Source organism: Orcinus orca, chromosome 1 (assembly GCF_937001465.1).
Source record: "Orcinus orca chromosome 1, mOrcOrc1.1, whole genome shotgun sequence".
NCBI classification, from domain to species: domain Eukaryota; kingdom Metazoa; phylum Chordata; class Mammalia; order Artiodactyla; family Delphinidae; genus Orcinus; species Orcinus orca.
The window spans coordinates 45,250,345-45,272,232 of record NC_064559.1 but is presented as its reverse complement, the minus strand read 5'-3'; the positions used below and the strand labels follow the sequence as shown (position 1 = coordinate 45,272,232).

Genomic DNA, 21,888 nt, shown 5'->3' with positions numbered 1-21,888 from the left:
GAGTCCCCTGCGTCGGCAGGTGGACTCTCAACCACTGCACCACCAGGGAAGCCCAAGAACAAGTATTTTTTGATATACACAATTTCAGTCAGCAATGAGTTACAAGAACATAGTTTTGAAAAGGAGCAATATTTGAAATTGGGAAACTGAATTAAAATATCTAGCATTTACTACTATCTCTATATGAATTTATAGTTCATTTTGGGACATACTAAAGAGCAAATCTTTTTTTTTTTAAATTTAATTAATTAATTTATTTATTTTTGGCTGTGTTGGTTCTTCGTTGCTGTGCACAGGCTTCCTTGCAGTGAGCGGGGGCTACTCTTTGTTGCGGTGCGCGGGCCTCTCATCGCGGTGGCCTCTCTTGCTGCAGAGCACGGGTCCTTGAGCACAGGCTCAGTAGTTGTGGCGCACGGGCCCAGCTGCTCTGCAGCATGTGGGATCTTCCCAGACCAGGGCTCGAACCCGTGTCCCCTGCATTGGCAGGCGGACTCCCAACCACTATGCCACCAGGGAAGCCCCAAGAGCAAATCTTAAACCAAATAAAGATATCACATATAAGCTTACCCTTGCTTAGACTCTAAAAACCAATAATTAAAAATTATGAATAAGGTTTTTGTAAGTTATCCAAATATTTATATATGTATCCAAATATATATCCACCCATATATCCAAATATATACATAAAACTGTGTAAACTGTGTATATCAAAACTGTGTATATCAAAAAATGATTATATATGAAGAATATATTAAAAAAAAAGTTCAAAATACCTTATCTTGTTGTGCTTTAAGTTCTTCATATTGAGTCTTGTACCTACGCCCAATTTTCTTGACTTGAGTAATAGTTTTAACTTTTTCTTGAATATCAATTATTTTGGCATCTAAGTCCTTCTGGATGCTTTCCTTTTCAGTTCTTACTTTATTTAAATCTTCCTTTAGACTCTGGATTAAGTTCTGGTTGTTAGTCAAAGATGCATTTGATCTAAGCAAAAAAAATGGGGTAAACACTAAATATTTGGAACTTTCCAAATTTTAAAATCCTTTAAGTTACATTTTTATTGTGTTGCTTTAGTCTGTTTTTTATTTAGAAAATTCTAAGAAAACCATACACACTTCAAAAGATAATTTCTTAACTTATGAACCTGTGGTCCTTTAGAAAGATCTGATTTACTTATTATATGTCATACATGCCCATTTTAGAGATGAGAAAAACTGAGCTACAAATGGTCAAGTAACATGCACACTTTTACTCTGCGTTGGTATACAGAGTTTAATCCACATCTGTCTGATAGCAAAATCTATACTCTTTCCACTCTACTGTGTGCTGAGTAAGTATATTAGGCTTTATAGGCCACATACAATGTTTGTTACATGTTCCTCTTCCTCCTTTTTTACAACACTTAAAAAATGTAAAAATCATTCTTAGCTTCCAGCTGTACAAAAAAAGACCTGTGGATTATAGTCTGCCAACCCCTGTACTGTTATCATGAACAGAACTTGAAATCAGATGACCTGAATTAAGAACATGGGTTTAACCGCTACTAACCTTATAAGCTTGGGTACCTTTCTGAATCTTAGCTTCCTCATCTTTAAAATTAAGTAATATCTCTCCTATTTAAAATGCCAGACTACTGTTATGAAAAAAATAAGAGAATAAATATGACAAAAATTTGTAAGCTTATCAAGTATCACATAAATAGGGGCTATGACAGGGACAAAGGACATTGAAGCTTAAAAGAGGTAAACCAGAAACATTAATTTTAATATTACATTTATCTTTAAAAGCCAATATTTCACTATAAGTTCATTTAAAAACTTTCTTTATTAAAAACTTTCAAAATAGATTCATGAATATATGTTAACCCAAAAAAATAAAAGATAAATCTACTTGCAAAAGTCATTGACTATTTTAAAAAGTTTGCTTTAGATTCATACCAACTATGTAGTTTTTTAAAAAGTAATAAAATATTGAGAAATAATGCATATATGAAGGCATAAAACTAAATTACTGCTTGCTTTGCTCTATAAAGTAATAAAAGGAAAGCCACATGTAAGGGCTCCAGCACTTTCCATTCTTTAAAAAATCAGGAAGCACTTAGGGGGTCACATAAAGAATAGAAACAAACTTCTTTAAGATTTCAAGAATTGTATACAACTTAAGGTTTCTTCCATATACCTTGCAATTTCAGCTTTAAGTCTTCCAGTTTCTTCAGTCAATTGTTGAATACGCTTAGCATGAACTTCCTTTTCAGAAAGGAGCTTCCGATACTCTTCTGTATCTGGATCTTTCTGTTGACTCACTAGATGCTACAACAGCAAAAATGCATAATATGGTTTTATAGGTTTTATGAAACTAATGTGCTATAACAAAGTATCAGAGTATTTGTGTTTACATTTGCTACTTGCATATATAGTGATCAAGCACCAAACTACAAGAAAATAAGATCAAAGCTTTAGTTCCTTTGTTTAGCTAAGATGTTTAGCCAAAATGGAAGGGGAAAATAAAATAAATGTCATTCACTATTATTTTTCATAGCTGCAAAGGAACATTTCAGAATCGTTACAATGGAGCCAAAAAAGGGATCCAAAGAATCTACAAGCTTTTAATATTAATATTAAATACCTAATTTCATTAAAGTGACACATACAAGGGAAAAAATGTCATAATGTATTACAATCTAAACAAAAATATGAAAATAATCGTAAATAATTGATTCCATTAACTAGGAAAGAAGGCATCATAATTTAACAGGAATGTATCTAGATTTGGGCAGATTATCCTTCTTTCTTGATTTTTCAGACTGCTTGTTTGATTAAAAAAAAAGAATAAATGCGCTCTAATATTCTATAGTCCTCTTCAGATATGAGTGGTTCCCTAGAGCATTTTCCAGGTGCTAGGTGCTGTGTGAACTGCTTCATTTATTGTTTAATTTTTGTAACATGAAGAGGGGTATAATGTCCTCATTTTCACAAATAAGGAAAATTGGCTCAGAAAGATTAATGTCCTCATTTTCACAAATCACGTAACTAGTATGTGGTAAGGCCAATTCCCAATCTTTTGTTTGAATATAGAGCTAGCATTTCTTTTTTTTTTAACATCTTTATTGAAGTATAATTGCTTTACAATGGTGTGTTAGTTTCTGCTTTAAAACAAAGTGAATCAGCTATACATACACATACATCATATCTCCTCCCTCTTGCATCTCCCTCCCACCCTCCCTATCCCACCCCTCTAGGTGATCACAAAGCACCAAGCTGATCTCCCTGTGCTATGCAGCTGCTTCCCACTAGCTACTGATTTTGCATTTAGTAGTGTATATATGTCAAAGCCACTCTCTCACTTCGTCCCAGCTTACCCTTCCCCCTTCTTGTTTCCTCAAGTCCATTCTCTATGTCTGCGTCTTTATTTCTGTCCTGCCCTTAGGTTCTTCAGAACCATTTATATGTGTTAGCTAGCATACGGCATTTGTTTTTCTCTTTCTGACTTACTTCACTCTGTGTGACAGACTCTAGGTCCATCTGCCTCACTACAAATAACTCAATTTCGTTTCTTTATATGGCTGAGTAATATTCCATTGTATACATGTGCCACATCTTTATCTATTCATCTGTCGATGGACACTTAGGTTTCTTCCATGTCCTGGCTATTGTAAACAGAGCTGCAATGAACATTGTGGTACATGACTCTTTTTGAATTATGGTTTTCTCAGGGTATATGCCCAGTAGTGGGATTGCTGGGTCGTATGGTAGTTCTATTTTTAGTTTTTTAAGGAATCTCCATGCTGTTTTCCATAGTGGCTGTATCAATATACATTCCCACCAACAGTGCAAGAGGGTTCCCTTTTCTCCACACCCTCTCCAGCACTTATTGTTTGTAGGTTTTTTGATGATGGCCATTCTGACTGGTGTGAGGTGATACCTCATTGTAGTTTTGATTTGCATTTCTCTAATGATTAGAGATGTTGAGCATCCTTTCATGTGTTGGTTGGCAATCAGTATATCTTCTTTGGAGAAATGTCTATTTAGGTATTCTGCCCAGTTTTGGATTAGGTTGTTATTTTTTGATAATTGAGCTGCATGAGCTGCTTGTATATTTTGGAGATTAATCCTTTGTCAGTTGATTCACTTGCAAATATTTTCTTCCATTCTGAGGGTTGTCTTTTTGTCTTGTTTATGGTTTCCTTTGCTGTGCAAAAGCTTTGAAGTTTCATTAGGTCCCATTTGTTTATTTTTGTTTTTATTTCCATTTCTCTAGGAGGTGGGTCAAAAAGGATCTTGCTGTGATTTATGTCATAGAGTGTTCTTCCTATATTTTTCTCTAAGAGTTTCATAGTGTCTGGCCTTATATTTAGGTCTTTAATCCATTTTGAGTTTATTTTTGTGTATGGTGTTAGGGAGTGTTCTAATTTCATTCTTTTACATGTAGCTGTCCAGTTTTCCCAGCACTACTTATTGAAGAGACTGTCTTTACTCCATTGTATATTCTTGCCTCCTTTATCAAAAATAAGGTGACCATATGTGCATGGGTTTATCTCTGGGATTTCTATCCTGTTCCATTGATCTATACTTCTGTTTTTGTGCCAGTACTACACTGTCTTGATTACTGTAGCTTTGTAGTATATAGTCTGAAGTCACAGAGCCTGATTGCTCCAGCTCCGTTTTTCTTTCTCAAGATTTCTTTGGCTATTCGGGGTCTTTTGTGTTTCCAAACAAATTGTGAAATTTGTTCTAGTTCTGTGAAAAATGCCATTGGTAGTTTGATAGGGATTGCATTGAATCTGTAGATAGCTTTGGGTGGTATTGTTATTTTCACAGTGTTGATTCTTCCAGTCCAAGAACATGATATATCTCTCCATCTGTATCATCTTTAATTTCTTTCATCGGTGTCTTATAGTTTTCTGCATACAGATCTTTTGTCTCCTTAGGTAGCTTTATTCCTAGGTATTTTAGTCTTTTTGTTGCAGTGTTATATGGGAGTGTTTCCTTAATTTCTGTTTCAGAGTTTTCATCATTAGGGTATAGGAATGCAAGATATTTCTGTGCATTAATTTTGTATCCTGCTACTTTACTAAATTCATTTATTAGAGCTGGCGTTTCTAACCATACTATGCTATATGGTTTTGTCCCTCCTAAAAAGGTACCAGTCAGTGAACAAGTCTTCTTAAAGTGATTCAGTAAGCTACATAAATCCATTTATCACATACCAAAGCATTTTAGAGATAAAGCAAAAGCCTAAATTTGGAATACAAGTAAATAAATTAGCTGTTTTTAAAAATATACAAAACGTAACCAAAACTTTAAAAACTGAGTTATAAGTTTAATGCCTATCACGTATGTAGAGGTTACATGTTAGACTTTTACTGATCAACGCATAATACTTTCCACTAGCTCATCAAACATTTTTATCCCCTTAAATTTTACCCTATTATTTTAAATCAACATGTTTCCATATTTTGGAATGGGTTTAACTGCACTTACCTGGTTACGTGCTTTCCAACGTTTGACATCTTCTTCTAATAACTTCTTCTCTGCTTGCAACATACCGCTTTTCTCACTCAGCTCAGCATTTGCTTCTTGTAAGGGTAAAATATCTAACTCCAGTTTCCTCACCTGAAAATAGTTCCAGTATTTTTTTTAATACCTGATGTGAGAGTTTATTTAAAATACTATTAAAAATAATGTGCCTCTTCTCTTCATTAGTAAGTTACAAACCTTGGCTTGCATCTGTTGTAGATCCTGTTCTAGCCTTTCCTTTTCTTCCCTTAGCATCTTATTGGTCTCCATAACTACATTCATTGTTTCGGTTTTCTTCATCAGTTCCTCATGCTGGGCCATTGTTTTTGCAGTTACCTAAAGATTTCAAACATGTATACAGCAACATATAACAATAGATTAAGACCTACCTTTTCCTACCAGTTCTAATCTTTCCTACAAAAGTAAAAAGGATTTAAATGTCAACTTTTAAACAAATTCTTAGAAGTCTTACATGTTTTTCTGTAATTATGCTAATTACAGAGTTTAAACAAATACTAGAAATTAAAAGATGAAAGTAAAAAGATACTACAAATCCTGCTGACAAATAGTTTTTACATTAGGTAAGAACATCAATCCAGATCTTTCTGTATCTATTCTTTTTCTTGCTACACTGAATTAAAATAGTTCTAAAACAATGTTATTTTGATCCTCAGTTTTTTCCCCCTTTTTCAGAAACTCTTTTATATTTCACTCAGTTGTTTCATCACTTTGGTTCTGAGAAATTTTACTGAATATTTGTTAATATGTGAAGACCTTTTCTTCTGTTCTCATTGAGTATAATTATCCATCTTTTGCACATGTTACTTTATTCCTTCACCATTTTAAAATCTATGGTTCATGACTGCCGTGCTACACTGTTCATCTTTGGTAGACATTCTATTAGTTTTGATATAATGTATGTTACTTCTTGACTCTCCTCTGACTATATGTAAGAGTTTGTTGAGCTGGGCATTTTCTACTAGTATTATTTGCCTTTCTGCAGCCCAAAGGAACAGCAAAGAAAGCAGAAGAGACTGAGAGAATATACAATCTTTGTTAGAAACCCCAATTCTGCTCTTTTCCTCCAAGTGTTAACTCCATTGAATTACAGGGTCTGTTTATTATTTCCGTAATGAGAAATGTTTGAATTTGGGTTGTTTTCTCAATAGGATATAACTCTGGAATTTTAAATTTCTCTCTGAAAATGTAAATCCAATAAATCTAATTGTTCAATTATTCACTTTCCCCTGTTTCAATGGTTTATCTCTAGCAGGCATTCCAACTATCAGTTAAAAGAAGATAAATGATTCAAGGTCTTAATTTCCTTCCTTCCAGATGTAGAGCTGTTATGCAATAGTAAGCCTTTGGGTGGTAGTGTGGACTAGGAGTTAATAAGCTTATGTTGTGATCACATATTCACTAAGCATCTTTTATTCTCCTTTGGTCAATTGTTTTGACTACATTTTGCACCTCTGATGAGAAAGGAATATTCTGTAGCAGTTTCAACCTACCTTTTTTTCTAAAATGACTATCAATCTATAATGAAAACTACAGTAATAAATTAAGATAACTGAAATTTATTAAGCACTCACTGTGTACCAGACATGATTCTAAACGCTTCATGTGCACTAACTCAATCCTCACTATTATTATCACCCCAATATTACAGACAAGGAAGTTTAAGAGCAAGGAAGTTAAACAATATATCCAAGGCACACATCTCACGGTGTGAAGCTAGAATTTGGAACCAGTCAGTCTGGTTACCATTAGTCTCTCACCACTGTATTGTGCCAGTGTTTACTAATGTTTAATGAATTTACACGTTTAAAAAGAATGCTTATTTCAAACTAAATTTTATGTTATTAGAAACTGAAATGAGCTCATCTCTTGATTTAACAAGTGCTTTCTTAAAGCTTAGGATACATACCTGAACTTTCTCCCTTTCAGCATTTAGACTATCCTGCAGTTCCTGCAGCTCTCTTTCTAAAAGTTCAACCCTTTGTCGATAGCGCAGGCTCTCAACCTGAGCCACTTCAAACCTAGTTTCAGCAATTTCTTTTTCTCGTCGTATAAATCTACAAGAATATGTATTTTATTTGAATAGAAAAATGCCAACAACATAACATTTCAAAACTTGGATAATTTTTAAGATGACAAAAATCATTCACTTTAAAAACTATTTTTACAAAATGCTTTCATTAAAAAATAATGGGGGATATATTTTATTACAGACAGTGGCTTCTATCTTTAAAATAATCCGAAAGGCAATTAATTTTCTAAAGAACCCACTCAAGTTCTTACTATTAGATTCAACTTGAACTAATTTATTTAAATTGGCATATGTCTAAATGTCAAAAGTGATCACTAATTGGGTGATAGTGGCTTTGTTGACTAATAAGAGACAAAATGAGCTTTATGCCTAAATATCCTGTAACTCCCACTTGTCTAATTTATACATTTATAGTGTCAACTTCATAATTGTTGTTAACCACAGAAGTAAAAAGCATTAAGAATATATTGGATTTACCTGAGAATTTCCAAAATTTGTTCTTGAGATTTTCCTTCTTCACTGAGAGATACATTCAATGGACCTTGTACACCTTCCTTCATAGAGGCGACGATTTTGTCACTTAATTTTTCAATCTGATCATGAAGTAATCTGTTTTGTTTTTCTAGATCTTCACAGCGAGACACACTCTTGGAAACTTCATCCTATAATCCAAGAGTCTATCATAATACCAGATTTTCCAATGTACATTAAAAAAAAACTTTCAATTCTCTAAACATTCTGATGTACAATATGATTATGATGTACAATAATACCTTCAACATTCTCTCTCTTTCCTCCCAAGATGCTTTACATTCCAACAACTGTGATTCTGCTTTCTGGGTTGTTTCTTCCAAGTGCTGACGCACTGACACCATTTTGGAAACCTGTTCTTTGGCAGCTTGTAGAGCTTCAACATCAGCAGCATGTAGCATCAATTCTCTCTCATACTTATTCTGAGCTTCCACAGCTATTTTAGCCTGAAAGGAATTATTTCCCCATCGACATAGATGATTAAAAACCCATAAACCTAATCTTTGAAAAGATGCACATTGTATTATTTAAAGTAATAAAAGTGAAGACAATCTCTAAATGTACCAAAATAGGAGAATGATTAAAAATCACACTGTAGTGGGAAGCAGCCACACAGCACAGGGAGATAAGCTCGGTGCTTTGTGACCACCTAGAGGGGTGGGATAGGGAGGGTGGGAGGGAGGGAGACGCAAGAGGGAAGAGATATGGGGACATATGTATATGTATAACTGATTCACTTTGTTATAAAGCAGAAACTAACACACCATTGTAAAGCAATTATATTCCAATAAAGATGTTAAAAAATTAAAAAAAAAATCACACTATTTAATGAAATATTAAACATCTGTTCAAAATGAAACTTAAGAAGATGATATAGTAACTCGGAACAGCCTTTATGAAAAAAAGACTAAATATAACTGAGTTACATAAAATACATATATATATACAAAGTGAATGAAGGTAGATGAAAATAATCTATTTGAGTACTGAAAAATGGATACATTATTTGATTCTAATTTCCAATATTATGCTGTTTGGCAATAAGCCAAAGACAATTCATTTTTGTCTAATTTACCTTCAATTTGAAGCACTTTCCCCTGTATTCCATTTTTAAAGTAATCCTGATACATATACATGTTATGTATATAAGCAATATGTAAGCAATAAAGAATAGTAACCCAACAAATGGCTATTAATATACCACCAAACATAAAAATGAGAATGTTTCCAATATCCTTACATGTCTTTCCTTCCCATTCTACCATTTCAATAATTCCCATTTTCCTGAATTTTACCATTTCTTGTTCATAAAAAGCAGTATCACATATATGTGTGTGTGCATGCTGTATGTATACTTAAATAATGTGGTTTTGTACTTTTAAAGCTTATAAACAGTGGTGTATAGAAATCTGTGTAAGCTCAGTAATACATTAAAAAGGTATTAAAATTATTTTGTTGAGAAAAGTATCTCTATCGTGTCTGTAGTACAGCTTTACAACCAGAATTAGTGAAGGACTACAATAATGAAAGAATGTTTGCAGGCCTTCCCTGGTGGCGCAGTGGTTGAGAGTCCGCCTGCCGATGCAGGGGACACGGGTTCGTGCCCCGGTCTGGGAAGATCCCACGTGACGCGGAGTGGCTGGGCCCGTGAGCCATGGCCGCTGAGCCTGCGTGTCTGGAGCCTGTGCTCCGTAACGGGAGAGGCCACAACAGTGAGAGGCCCACGTACCAAAAAAAAAAAAAAGAAAAAAAAAAGAATGTTTGCAAGTGAAAGCAAGTACACATGTAATCTCCTACTCCTATTTTTCTATATTTTTCCCATTTATCAACTTTGTTTTGTTAATGGATATTGCTCTACAGGTATCTCCTGCTTTTTGAAAGTTTGCTTTATGCCACTTTGCTTTTATGAAAAACCTACATTAGCATCTGTTTTTGCTAACCAAAAGAAATCCAAAGAGCATTTTTGCTTTTACAAAAAAAGGAGAAAAGTGAGAAGTGTTCAGCGTTTGTTTTGCAGGAGCCATTATAGAGGCTGTGCGCACCCCGAGTAGCAAGAGAGGCACCGCCAAGCTCCCTCCCTGAGAACTACACTCAGAATCTCAATATCAAGCTGTCAGAGCTTTGAATTGTGTCTGTGAGCATCTATGCTTTATCTCAATTTGTTTTGTGCTTCCATTAGCAAGATGTGTCCTAAGCTAATTGTTTCTTCACTTCATGACATTGCAGTTTACACACGGCTTCATAGAACTTTCTACTTTTGGACAGCAGGGGAAACCTGTGTTTACTTTTAGCCTTCATATATACTTTTCAACTGATGTTATTCCAAGTTCCACAAGAGTGGAAATAAACCTGCATTTTTATAAGATTCACCAATCCCCAAAATGCATTAATATACTCCAAGAACTGTTCCCTAAGATCAAAGCTCACTTCTCGATAACTGGCTCTAAGAGTGACACTTACTTGTTCCTGACAGTCCCGTCTGGCTTGCTGCTCATTACTCAAAGCTGTGCCTGCTCTCTGAAGAGCTTCTTGTACTTCATTCTGAACACTATTGAGTGTTTTCTTTAACTCAGATAACTAAATCAGAAGAACAAGATTAAAACCAGAGTTAATTGCAAACTTACTTTAAAAATACTGAAGATAGATTTTTCAAAATACAAGTAGCCCAAAGACTTCTTACTAAATTTAAAATAGTCATAACCTGATATAATCTACTGGACAAATTTTGCAGGTCTATGTTGACTCCATATTACTATCTGCAAAAGTCAATTTTTAGGCAGAGGCTTCTAAAAAGCAGCACTGATACCTAGTACCATAAAGTAGTCTTAAATATCCAAAAGGAAACATGTACAGATGTACAGAGTAAAACATAAAACTAAAATTGTTGGGTATGTGTTCATTCAATATCTGTTGAGATGAACTGAATAGTAGCTGATGAGCTAATTAAAAGAATTTAAATTCTTACCATAGAAAAAGTGATTGATATGGTAAAAACTTAATTTACCTGTTGTTCCATGCTCTCTATGGCTCTTCTCTTGTCATCCTGAAGTTCCTGTTTTTCCTTCTCTACTTCCATTAACTTCTTTTCCAGCTGTGTCTGAAACTCAGCTGACTCTTTTAAGCGAACTTCAATATTCTTATGTACTTCTTCTGTCACCTTTGCCATCAACCAAACAATAAGATACAAAGAATATACATATTTAAAATTATACAGTTACTTTCCCCAAATCTAAACTAAATTTAAAAAATACTAAAATTAATGTTTGCCTCGTATTTTTTTAAAAAAAATCCATCAAATGCTGATTCAAGAGTTCAAAAACATCACTTAAAACTATGCATAATTTACCTCTCTACCTGTTTACTGGTCATTTTTCTTTTTTGAAGTGAAATTTCCAATTTTCATTTTCCCCTCATTCTTCATATCCACTTGCCAAATCTGTCCATTCTACCACTGAAAGGGGTTTTTCTCCCCACATATTTTGATTTTCATGATGCCAGCCACGAAAGGATCTTTTAAAACTGTGGCCCTAGTCTATTGCTATAGCCTCCAAAACAAACTTTGTACCCTCCAATCTATTACATTAATCTTTCTAGTTAAAGCAAATTCTGGTTATGACATGTTGGAAAAAAATCAATGCCTCAATAATCTTACAACGTATAATTTAGTATGACTTGAAAACCTTTCACATTTGGCTCCTGACTACGTTTATAATTATATTCCTCACTATTTCACTTCATAAATGCAACACACTAACTAGCCTTTTTATCTTGGCTGATGGTGCCTTCTACGTGGAGTAACTTCCTACCTTTAACTATCCAAATGATGCTTTCTTTCAAGGCTGAACACAAATGCCTTCTCTCCTGTGGAGTTATGCATACTCAAAAGACAAATAATCTCACCTACCTCCCACTCACATCAACATTTCGTCTATACCTTTTCTACAGCAATACACTTTCCATGTTGCACAAATTTTGTGTGATCTTTTTGTTTGTTTTATTTGGCTTATTAGACTCAAGCACTCTTAAGAGGTAAGTGCAATGTCAGTCAAATCCATACTTTTACACAGTGCCTTACACATAGCAACAACCTAACTTAAAAAAAAAAAGTTAGTAAGTGCACGCAAACCGATTTCAAAATTGTATATACCTGTTTTTCCTTGTTGAGGGACTCTTCCAAACTAGTAACCATTGCACGATACTGTTCCACATTACTAGTGCTTGTTTTGAGTCTTTCCTTCAAGTCATTCACCTGCTCTTCTGCCTGCCTTAGCTGACTCAGAAGGTCATCCACATCTTCTTTGTTGCTAGGCTGACCTAAAAGATTTAACAGCTTTCTTAAAATGAACACGTTAAAAGATATTAGAGATGACTGTTATCAATCCTGACTGTGAAGTTAGGATTAAGGCTGAAATGAGTAGTTAACTACCTAAAAAGTATATTTCAACCCATACTGAATACCAAAATAAAACCAGGTTACTGTTAGTATGTTATTTCTTCAAAAGAACTTTGCTGTTACAAATATTTTTTTTTCAAAAAAGATACTTAAAAAGAGCATACAAAATATTTCCACTAAACTGAGACAGTTACTTGAAGAAATTACCATTCTTAATTTATTTAAACGTTGTTTATTCCAAAACACTACACCTTAATCATTTAGTGCAATTTTCATTCTAAAATTCATGGAAAAGGAAGAAATTGCAGATTAGAAAGAATGTTTTCATACCATATGATAACAAGAAAGAAGTATTGGATAATTATATATATATACTATATATATCACATATACACATATATACTTATGTTTTAAATTTCTCTTCTATTAAGAAATAAAACCATGTAGAAAATCTGGACACAATGGCTTTGCATTTGAAATAATGTATTGACAAAGAGAAGCAAAACCTAATGAGACAAATCTTTTACCTGTGGCTATCAATGAGCAAAGATTAGAAATGTTGCTCTAAAAGAGACCAAGCCAATCAATTATTTCTGTAAGTGAGCCATATCATTACAAATTCAACAAGTAACCTCATCTCGAAAGGGAGAGTTAAAAATTCAAATATTAACCCTCCACAAGAGAAATTCTTAAAGTATCAGTAAAATGGTTTCAATAATTGGAAAACTAAGAGCATATCTTGGTCAGCTGCCATATGTACAACTATTCCGAATCTTCCAAGTCTGCAAATTTATTAATTTAAGTGGAAAACTGAGCTTTACTATAGGAACAATAAAGGTTTTTTGTTTTTTAAATCTTTTGCTAGTATCCACAAAGAATAGGCTATTTATCTACAGGATATGTTATAAACCTAAAGAGGTACTTTTTATCAGCCTACTTAATTATTTACCTTTACCAGTTCTCTGTGAGGACTGAGAAGCAAGCTGGACTTCCACATTACTAAGGTGCTGTTTCAATGTAGCAATTTCCTTTTGAGCATTTTTTAACAGTTCTTTTGTGTTAAGATGAAGATTAGTCTCAGTATCCAGCTGTCTCTTTGTATCTAAAAGTTGAACCTATAAGAAAAAATACATTAACCCTACAAACATTTACCTTTAAGTTCTTAAGTAACTAGAGGTTCAAGTTATCTTTTTACAGAACTTTAACACTCTGGCTAAAACAGGGTAACAGAGATGCAATTTACCTCCCCATCTGAAACAACCAAAATCAAAAAAACAAACACCAACCAAAAAACCCCAGACAAAACACATTAGAACAACTGTGATACCTGAGTTAGGAAACAAAAGAGGTGAACCCTACAATTTCCCAACTTATTGATTTAAGAGTGTGCAGGCTAAGGCATAGGGAAAGGGAAATAAGGCCCACAGGATTCCTGAATTGAGAACATAGAACTGAGAGTAGAAGAAGGCTAGTTTGAATTCATAAGACAATCAGAGAGAAGAGAGCTGCACTGAGTACTGTGATTTGCACAGGATCCCTCTTGAATATTCAGCAAAATTGTGATCAGTGCATGCCTATGAAATTACCCTAGACAGGGTAAAGAATCACCCAAAGAGACTGAATGAAGACTCTCTGGTGCTCAGAGAGAGTTATTAGGAATAAATAATGCCTGTTTCCAGCAGCCTGACTGCAAAAGCTCTTAATTCACTGGGCACTGGGACTAGTAGTCAGGAAGATACTGGCTTGGTAGCAGTGAATAATTAGTTCTAAACTGAGCACTGCTTTGGGCCTGCCTAATAAATCGTAAAAAATATATTCAATAGAATCAAACTATTTTCAATGAACTTTACTGCATTCCAGAACAAAGTTCAAGATTTATAGAAATACAGAAATATCCAGCACCCAATAGGATAAAACCCAATCAAAAATTACTAAGCATACAAAAAGGCAAGACAAACTTACGAGTCTGTAAGAGATCTCTTCAAAACTATGCTTCAACATGAGATGACAGTTTATCTACACACCAGCTTAATTTTTAAACATAAACATTCTACAGAAATTCAGAACACAGACTCACATCTAGATTTCTAGTAAGTGTATGCCTTTGTTCCACCTCATTTTCCAACTTCTTCTTTAGATGGGATATCTCATGTTCCAGTTTTTCTATCTGGCTACTAAGCCTTTGTTTGGTTTCTGTTTCAGATCGTTCCAATATTCCCTAAGGTAAAAAAAGATTTTTGTTATACTTAAGAAAAAAGTAACCCCCCCCCCCCCACCAAAAAGAAAACCCAAAGGCAATAGAAAATTATGGGAATACAACTCATTTCTACATGAAGAGGTTAATATCTAAAACATTTACCAAGAAGGTATTTGACATTATCCATACTAAAACATCTATTTAATAGGGAAAATAAAAACCATATTACCAATGGCCATTCAGATTTCTTGAAGTTTTAAAGACTATAAACCAAAGATTAAATCTTGTACGCAATTAAACTGTACAGGACTCTAAATATAGACCTGAGGATTAAAACTGCCAATTGCATGGCTTCAGTCAGTTTTCTTTAAATGTTTTATTTAGAATATTGACGTCTTAATAAACTTCAAATTCAATGATCATAATGCATGACAAAAATGACATGAATTTTCTCATTAAGAAACCTGAGAAAATACAATGTCAAAATTGTTCAAATATAACTTAATTTTTCTACATGTCCTTTTTTATTTGGTTACCTGAATTGTTTGCAGATTAGTTAGCAGCAAGTTTTGCCCTCTTTGTTCAGCCAACAAAGATTCTCTTTGCTGAGAAAGACGAACTTCTGACAATTTAAGCATTTCCTTTTCCTTTTTCAAATTTTCTGCTCTTACCTTGAGGCAAATACAAGTTAAAGAAAAAATATTGAAAAGCAATGTGTCAAATGTAATAACAGTTATAAAATTAAAATGATTCATTACTACATATTTCTTAATGTTAGAAACTAACAGTAGAGACTACATCTCTTCACTATATAAGGAAATACAACTCTTAGTTTCATGTATTGAAATATGAAGCAAATATTGGAAATACTAATAGATCAAAGGAAAAAATCTTGCAATTACCACAAATACTTATACTATCTTTGCTCTAACAAATCAGACTTTAAAACAAACAATAAAAAAATCTAAAATGCCAGAGTGTAAGAGGCAAAACTGAAAAATTGTGCTATAGTCATACCTGCATACTATTAAATTATGCAAGTTTAGAATCTAAGCTTGGTTTCTAAGGATCTGTTTGAAAGTGCTGACTGATCTATTTAAACTTTTTTCCCCCATAAAGACTCTGAGTTTCATGGGATATAGGAGGGTTCGCTGAAAATCAATATCCTCAAATATTCATATTTTCAGGATGAGTCAAAAACTATCAATCATAAAACTTACTCCACCAGTTTGAAAAAGTGCTGCTGTCTAGTCTCCACAAAGGAGTGGGTACAAGACAAAAATGAAAGAATATAGCCAACAGAATTAGAAAAGCTAGGTTTTAAGTCCCAACCAACCCATCTCTCATCATGGCCCCAAAACAGGCAAATTACTTAGCTTCTGCGTCTGTTTCTCGATAGGCCAAATGGGGGACAACTGTACCTAGTTCATAAGTAATGATTAAAAAGTTGTAAGAGACAATTTTATAAAAAGTAAAGCATTGTATGAAAATTTATCTTCAAAGAATTTAGAATTTAGTTGAAAGTACTGTCAATTTCTGATTGACATTTATATTCATCATTCATTTCATCAATTATATTTTATTCATTGAAATTCAGAAATATAATTCAATGCTAATGAAATTTTTATACTGTCCTTTATTAGAAATAAGAATGGATAAAATATTCACCCACTGCCTTTGTTGTAACTAGAGCAACAGTGACTTACAAATTTATTTTGAAATGGAAAATCTGTAAGACAATCTTAGTCTAGACAAACAAACTTCTTTCCCTCTCCAGTTTTATTAGAAACAATCACCCAACTGATCTGATGGACAAGTGGATGCCTGGAAACTATTTGATAAGGACATGTAATTCACAAACCTCAAATATCTACATTACACCAACCAGTAAAAGCAAAGTAATAATTAAAAAACAAGTGTCAAATGCAACTTATAACACAAGTGAGATGCCGGAAATGGTCTCACTTCTGCAACAGCTAGCTTTTCATTAGCTCCTCTCAAATCTTGTGTCATTGTGTTGATGATCTGTTCCTGCTTTTGAGTTGCTGCAGTGAGTTTCTGATTTCTCTCGTGTAGGGATGTTATTTCTCGACGATATCCTTCAACATTATCTTGTAGCATTTCATAACTTATATGAAAAAAAAAAAATTCCATAAGCAACTGAAGTACTATATCCTAGCTTAGTTCCTTGATTTTCACAAGAACTTAATTTTACATGATTAATAATATGAAAACAGTGGCTTGTGTAATAATGTAAAAATCTCCATTCTTTTTTCTAAATTCCACATTTAGCAGTCAAATTCAAATTCTAATTAAACACAGTATTTCATGCTGAATTAACTTTTTAATCTTACTCATTTACAAGTATTCTAATCATATTCAAAATAATGCCATATAATGTTGATACACGAGACACCCATCACTATACAGTATGCAATTTAAGATATTCACTCATGGTTAGTGATGGATTTTTGCCAGTCCTTTTTTTCTCTCTAAAATTCTTCATGTTATTTTCTTATGTGCTTGAAAGCTTAGAAAATGGCTGGCTAGAGCTATCAACATAGGAGAAAAAAAGGTGCTTTTATTGGGATATCAAACTGTTGGAATGTACAGAGACAACTTCTTGTCATATACTTACAAAAACAGTTTGACCATGTAGTATACAAAGAAATAAGTTTTCTCCTAACTTGATAAACTAACAAGTATTCAATGGCTCTGGTAATAACTATGGAATGAAATTTACCATTATTCCTTTGTTAAGTGACCAAGAAAGTGAATTTTCCCAAAATTAACTCGCTAGAGCCTGCTTCTCTTCTACCTAGACTAGAAAAGGCTGAATTTGCTCACAGTTCTCTTATCTTCCTTACTTAAAATAATTAAGTCCTATGGAAACAGTATCTTCTTTAATCTCAGGAAGGAAAAATAGCAACATTCCTTACATGAACTTCAACTTAACTAAATAACTACCTGGACTCCTTAGCAATATCCAGGAAAATCATTAACCAAAAGTAAAAAATGAACCCCTGTACATCTCATCCTGGATCAGAATCCACCAAAAAAAGTAACACTATTGCAAATTAACACTTGAATTTGATTCAACTGAAAACTAAGTATACCGTTTAGACTTAATTTTTGAAAAGAAAATTTACCGTTTAGAAGCAAAATCTAGCTGGGTAGAAATTTTGGTATTTTGTGATCGCAAATCTGTGACTTGCTCCTGAAGTTTCTCAAGCTGCTCATTCTGCATTTTTTCATTATCTGCCTTTTCTTTTTTGTAGTTCTCAAAAATTTCCTGCAACTAAATATTGGAGAAATTATTAGAAGATGATAGTCCATGTTCTCAAAAAACCTGACCCAAGATAAAGCTGTAAAGGTGGGGTCTTTACCTGTTTAAGGGCAGCCTTGGCTTCTATAGCCTCTGCTGACTCAATTACAGGTACTGGAGTAGGAGTGGAAACAGTCTGTGATGTACTTGAACGTTTTTGAGTTGACACAAGAGAACTATCATCTAAGCTTGAAGCTTCAGAAACGTAAAAAGAATGATGTAACATTTCTTCACAAAATACGTCATTACCAAAAAACAAGCTGACTCATTTAAATGAAATCATAAGATTATAGAAATTATGAGACAAAGAACCTACTAAACAATTTATTAAAGTTATTTATGACTTCTAGTTAAATAAAGGTAATTTTTGCAGATTAAATGTCAAAACATAACCAGAATAAACACTGTAATTCATTGCCTCTCAGATGCATATTTTTCAACAATGATCAGCATTTTTCTTACCTAATATATTTTAGAATTGATGACGTGCTATGATCACTCATATATGGTAGTCAAATTTGAAGTTAGCACTGTTAAAGTAGATACTAGTTATATTGCAAAATCCATTCCCTAATATACATTTCAGAAATATTTCCCCAAAATACTTGGAAACTTTTAAGATACGTATAAAAACGTACCTTGTAAAGGAATGGTAACTCCTGTTGTCTGTGACAACAAAATACGGTACATATCACGCTGACGAACTATGGAATCAACAAGCTGCATTTGATGTCGTCGTGATTCACGGAGTTGTTCCAGTTCAGCGAGGGCGCTCTCAAGTTTGAGCTGAAGCTCAGTTATTCTGCAGGAAAAGAAATCAGTCTATTTCACAGGACTGAGATTGAGAGGCAGTCATAATTTCTATTGCAAATTGACTAAGCATTTTATCGCCTATCATTAAGCACAGTATTTTCATCTCTCTTATCCTTTCTTTCTTCTGCTGCTATTTTAAGAATCACTTTTAAAACCCCCACCATATAGGACACAGACACTCACCAACGTCATCTGAAAAATTTGTTTGCAAAAATTAAACCAATTCCACTGAGTCCAAACTCCAGTCTTCTTACTTTCATAGCCATTCTTCCTCCTCTAGTACCAAAACCATTTTTTCCCAAAAAATTCTTTACTGTAATTCCTTAAATATCTTCTCCATGAAGCCTGGCCTGTTCCCTAAAATCTAGGCTGGGTCTCATACCCTACGCTCCCATGGATAGGCTCATCTATTACAGCACTAATCACACTGAACTAAAATTATCTATTTATTGATCTTATTATCTATTTTATCTATTATCAGTCTCATCCACAAACTGAGGTCCCTGAGAGTAGAATTTTTGTTTTTTTGGGTATTGTTGCTCAGCTGTTTTTTTTCTCCTAAATCACTATATTCCCAATATCCAGCACTGTTAGGGGCACACAAAAGGTTTCAATAAATGTTTGCTGAATAAACCAAAGTAGTCTATTGCTTACTTGGATGAAGTTGTTTCTTGTTCTTCTCTTTCTCTGGTTTCCCCAAGTTCCCGAAGGGCCACTAAGAGACGTTGATTTTGCTGTTGAAGCTCTTCAATGTTTCTGTAAGATACTAGGTGCTGTGATATTACTTCAGATGAACTACTTATATCAGCAGAGCTTACTTCCTCATCACGGATTACATGGTTACCCCTCGCTTCTTCAAGTTCCATTAGAAGCACTCTAATCTAAAAAAGGGTTTTAATATGTTATCAAATAGTATTGGCTTTGATTCTGGAAATGTTTAGAAGAAAAGTAAAAATTTTCAAATGACAATGTTACTTTATGAACACTGTCAACTTAGTATTAAATTATCTTGAAAAACAAAACATCAAGCTTATCATTTTAGATATTAAGGCCTAAATAAAGAAAACCTTAATGGAAAAATTTATTTTTCATTTCTATGGACGTACGTAATGAAAACTACTATTTTTTTAAAAAACAGATTCCAGAAGCATGGTTCCATTTTTCTAAAACAAAGACCAAATAAAACACACAGAAATATATACCCATTTTGTGTGTGTGTGTGTGCGTGTATGCTTGCACTCGCATGCTTATATATGTATTATGTGGTGGGGCAGAAGGGGAGCATGGAAAATAGATGTTAATTTCATTCATGTGAAATTTTTATCTATGTTTGTGTGTACGTGTGTATACCCACACACAAAAATTAGGGTAAAATATATGAATAAAACAGACCTACATTTCCAAACCTGTTCAGTTAAATAAAAAAGTGGTAGGGTAATGCATTTATAGATGCATATACAAAATGCATGATTTTATTTTAGTAAAAACAAAGAATGTTTACATATGTTTACATATGCTCTTGTGTATCTGTACATATAAGAAGACGTGAAAGAATACACCATTGGTGAAAGAATAACACCATTCTGTTAACTCTGGGACTTGGGCAGGGGAAGAAAACTTTTATTTACCTTTGAATTACTTCATTTATTACAACCAGTACCTTCAATTTGAAAATTTATCAAACACATAAGGAAAAGAGAAGGGGGAGCAGCTACGGGAAAACAATGACTAGGCTGCAATTCTGCTAGAGTGGTTTTCTTAGTTGATGAGAATTTTGTATGTGCTAGTTCTACCTTACATACCTGCAAACAGATTCAAACACTACTAGGCAGTCAGTTCAGGGAAAAAATACAGGAAAAGAAACAAAAAATTCTAACCTGTTGTGAAAGATCTTTTATTTGTACTTCCATTCTTTGATTGTCTCTTTCAAGCACAGATGAATGTTTATTGGCTTTATCTGTGTCCTCCTGCAATCGCTGAATCTCCTTTAAAATGAAAAGTCAAATGAAAATTGTTTTTCCTTCTAAGATCTATATAAATAGCAGTTACACAAACAACAAAAATATTCAGTGCTCAAATACCACAGTAATCAACCTATAAATAAAAAAATTCTATATAATATACTAGCCTCTAAAGAGAAATTTCTTAAAAATAGGAATACATGTATTTCTTAATATCTCAAATATTGCTCATTATAATGTTCATCACTGTATGATAATGATGAGGAATTCCCCCTAAGTTAACTGTGAACTACAATGTTACAGCCACACCAAATTCATAGTGTATTATCAAATGATATCAGAGAAATACTCTCAAAAGCTTCGTTACTAAGACAAAAACAAAGGACTGCATTACAATGATGATCATTATTACACTATCTGGTAATAAATGTTAAAAGTAAAAAATGTTGGGTAAGATGCATAAAAGACTTGGTTTTATTAAAAATGCATCAGGAATTAATTCTAAAGAAGCAGCAGCCAAGGTAACAAGGCTGTTAAAAAAAGGAAAGAAATTACAGCATATTGCAGTGCTCTGTAAAGTTTAGCATCACAATATCATTAGGGATTTAGGGGCACAGTTTTAAGGAGCTTGATGTAAGCAAAAAATATCTTTGAAATCTTATGTTTTATCTCAAATTTATACAAAATTTGCTTCTTAATGTACTGTTTTCACATAATAATGTTTTACACACTATTCGAGTGAAAGATGGCTCATATTTTTCCTGGTGTTTAAAGTACCTCTGAGCACAGTGCCCTCAGGGAACATGGATAAACCAATTTCAGTTGACAAAATGAAGCAGGCAAATATTCATGAAAGATGGTAACGACACAAATCTACTGAGTTCAAACTGGGATAAATTAAGATGCCAAGGAAGGAAGTAATTTGGTTATAAAACTCTAAGAATCTAACAAATAAGCACCACAGAATCTAGACTGGACATGATGTATGTTATGGACAGAAGATTCAGCTATGAAAAACATACAGAAATTATCTTTAAAGTCTTCGGCAGTTATGAAAAATGTCTGTGTTTATTACTGTGCCTGTATGTTAGTGATGAATTAA

The 21,888-nt window shown here is 33.6% G+C and overlaps 1 protein-coding gene across 3 annotated transcripts in view; it reads right to left on the bottom strand.

Moving 5' to 3' along the window:
* TPR (translocated promoter region, nuclear basket protein) overlaps positions 1–21,888 on the bottom strand; it is a 65,416-nt gene that overhangs the window by 24,228 nt on the left and 19,300 nt on the right. For all 3 annotated transcript variants that reach the window (XM_033437992.2, XM_033437991.2, XM_033437990.2), the window contains 19 exons: positions 20,703–20,810; positions 19,480–19,706; positions 18,651–18,814; positions 18,074–18,207; positions 17,837–17,985; positions 16,653–16,815; positions 15,224–15,358; positions 14,568–14,708; positions 13,440–13,605; positions 12,245–12,411; positions 11,102–11,254; positions 10,558–10,674; positions 8,340–8,543; positions 8,044–8,228; positions 7,444–7,591; positions 5,715–5,852; positions 5,481–5,612; positions 2,179–2,309; positions 774–984 (listed from right to left, as the gene is read on the bottom strand). In XM_033437992.2, coding sequence (XP_033293883.1) covers positions 774–984; positions 2,179–2,309; positions 5,481–5,612; positions 5,715–5,852; positions 7,444–7,591; positions 8,044–8,228; positions 8,340–8,543; positions 10,558–10,674; positions 11,102–11,254; positions 12,245–12,411; positions 13,440–13,605; positions 14,568–14,708; positions 15,224–15,358; positions 16,653–16,815; positions 17,837–17,985; positions 18,074–18,207; positions 18,651–18,814; positions 19,480–19,706; positions 20,703–20,810 — 2,973 coding nt within the window. The remainder of the gene's footprint in view (positions 1–773; positions 985–2,178; positions 2,310–5,480; positions 5,613–5,714; positions 5,853–7,443; positions 7,592–8,043; positions 8,229–8,339; positions 8,544–10,557; positions 10,675–11,101; positions 11,255–12,244; positions 12,412–13,439; positions 13,606–14,567; positions 14,709–15,223; positions 15,359–16,652; positions 16,816–17,836; positions 17,986–18,073; positions 18,208–18,650; positions 18,815–19,479; positions 19,707–20,702; positions 20,811–21,888) is intronic.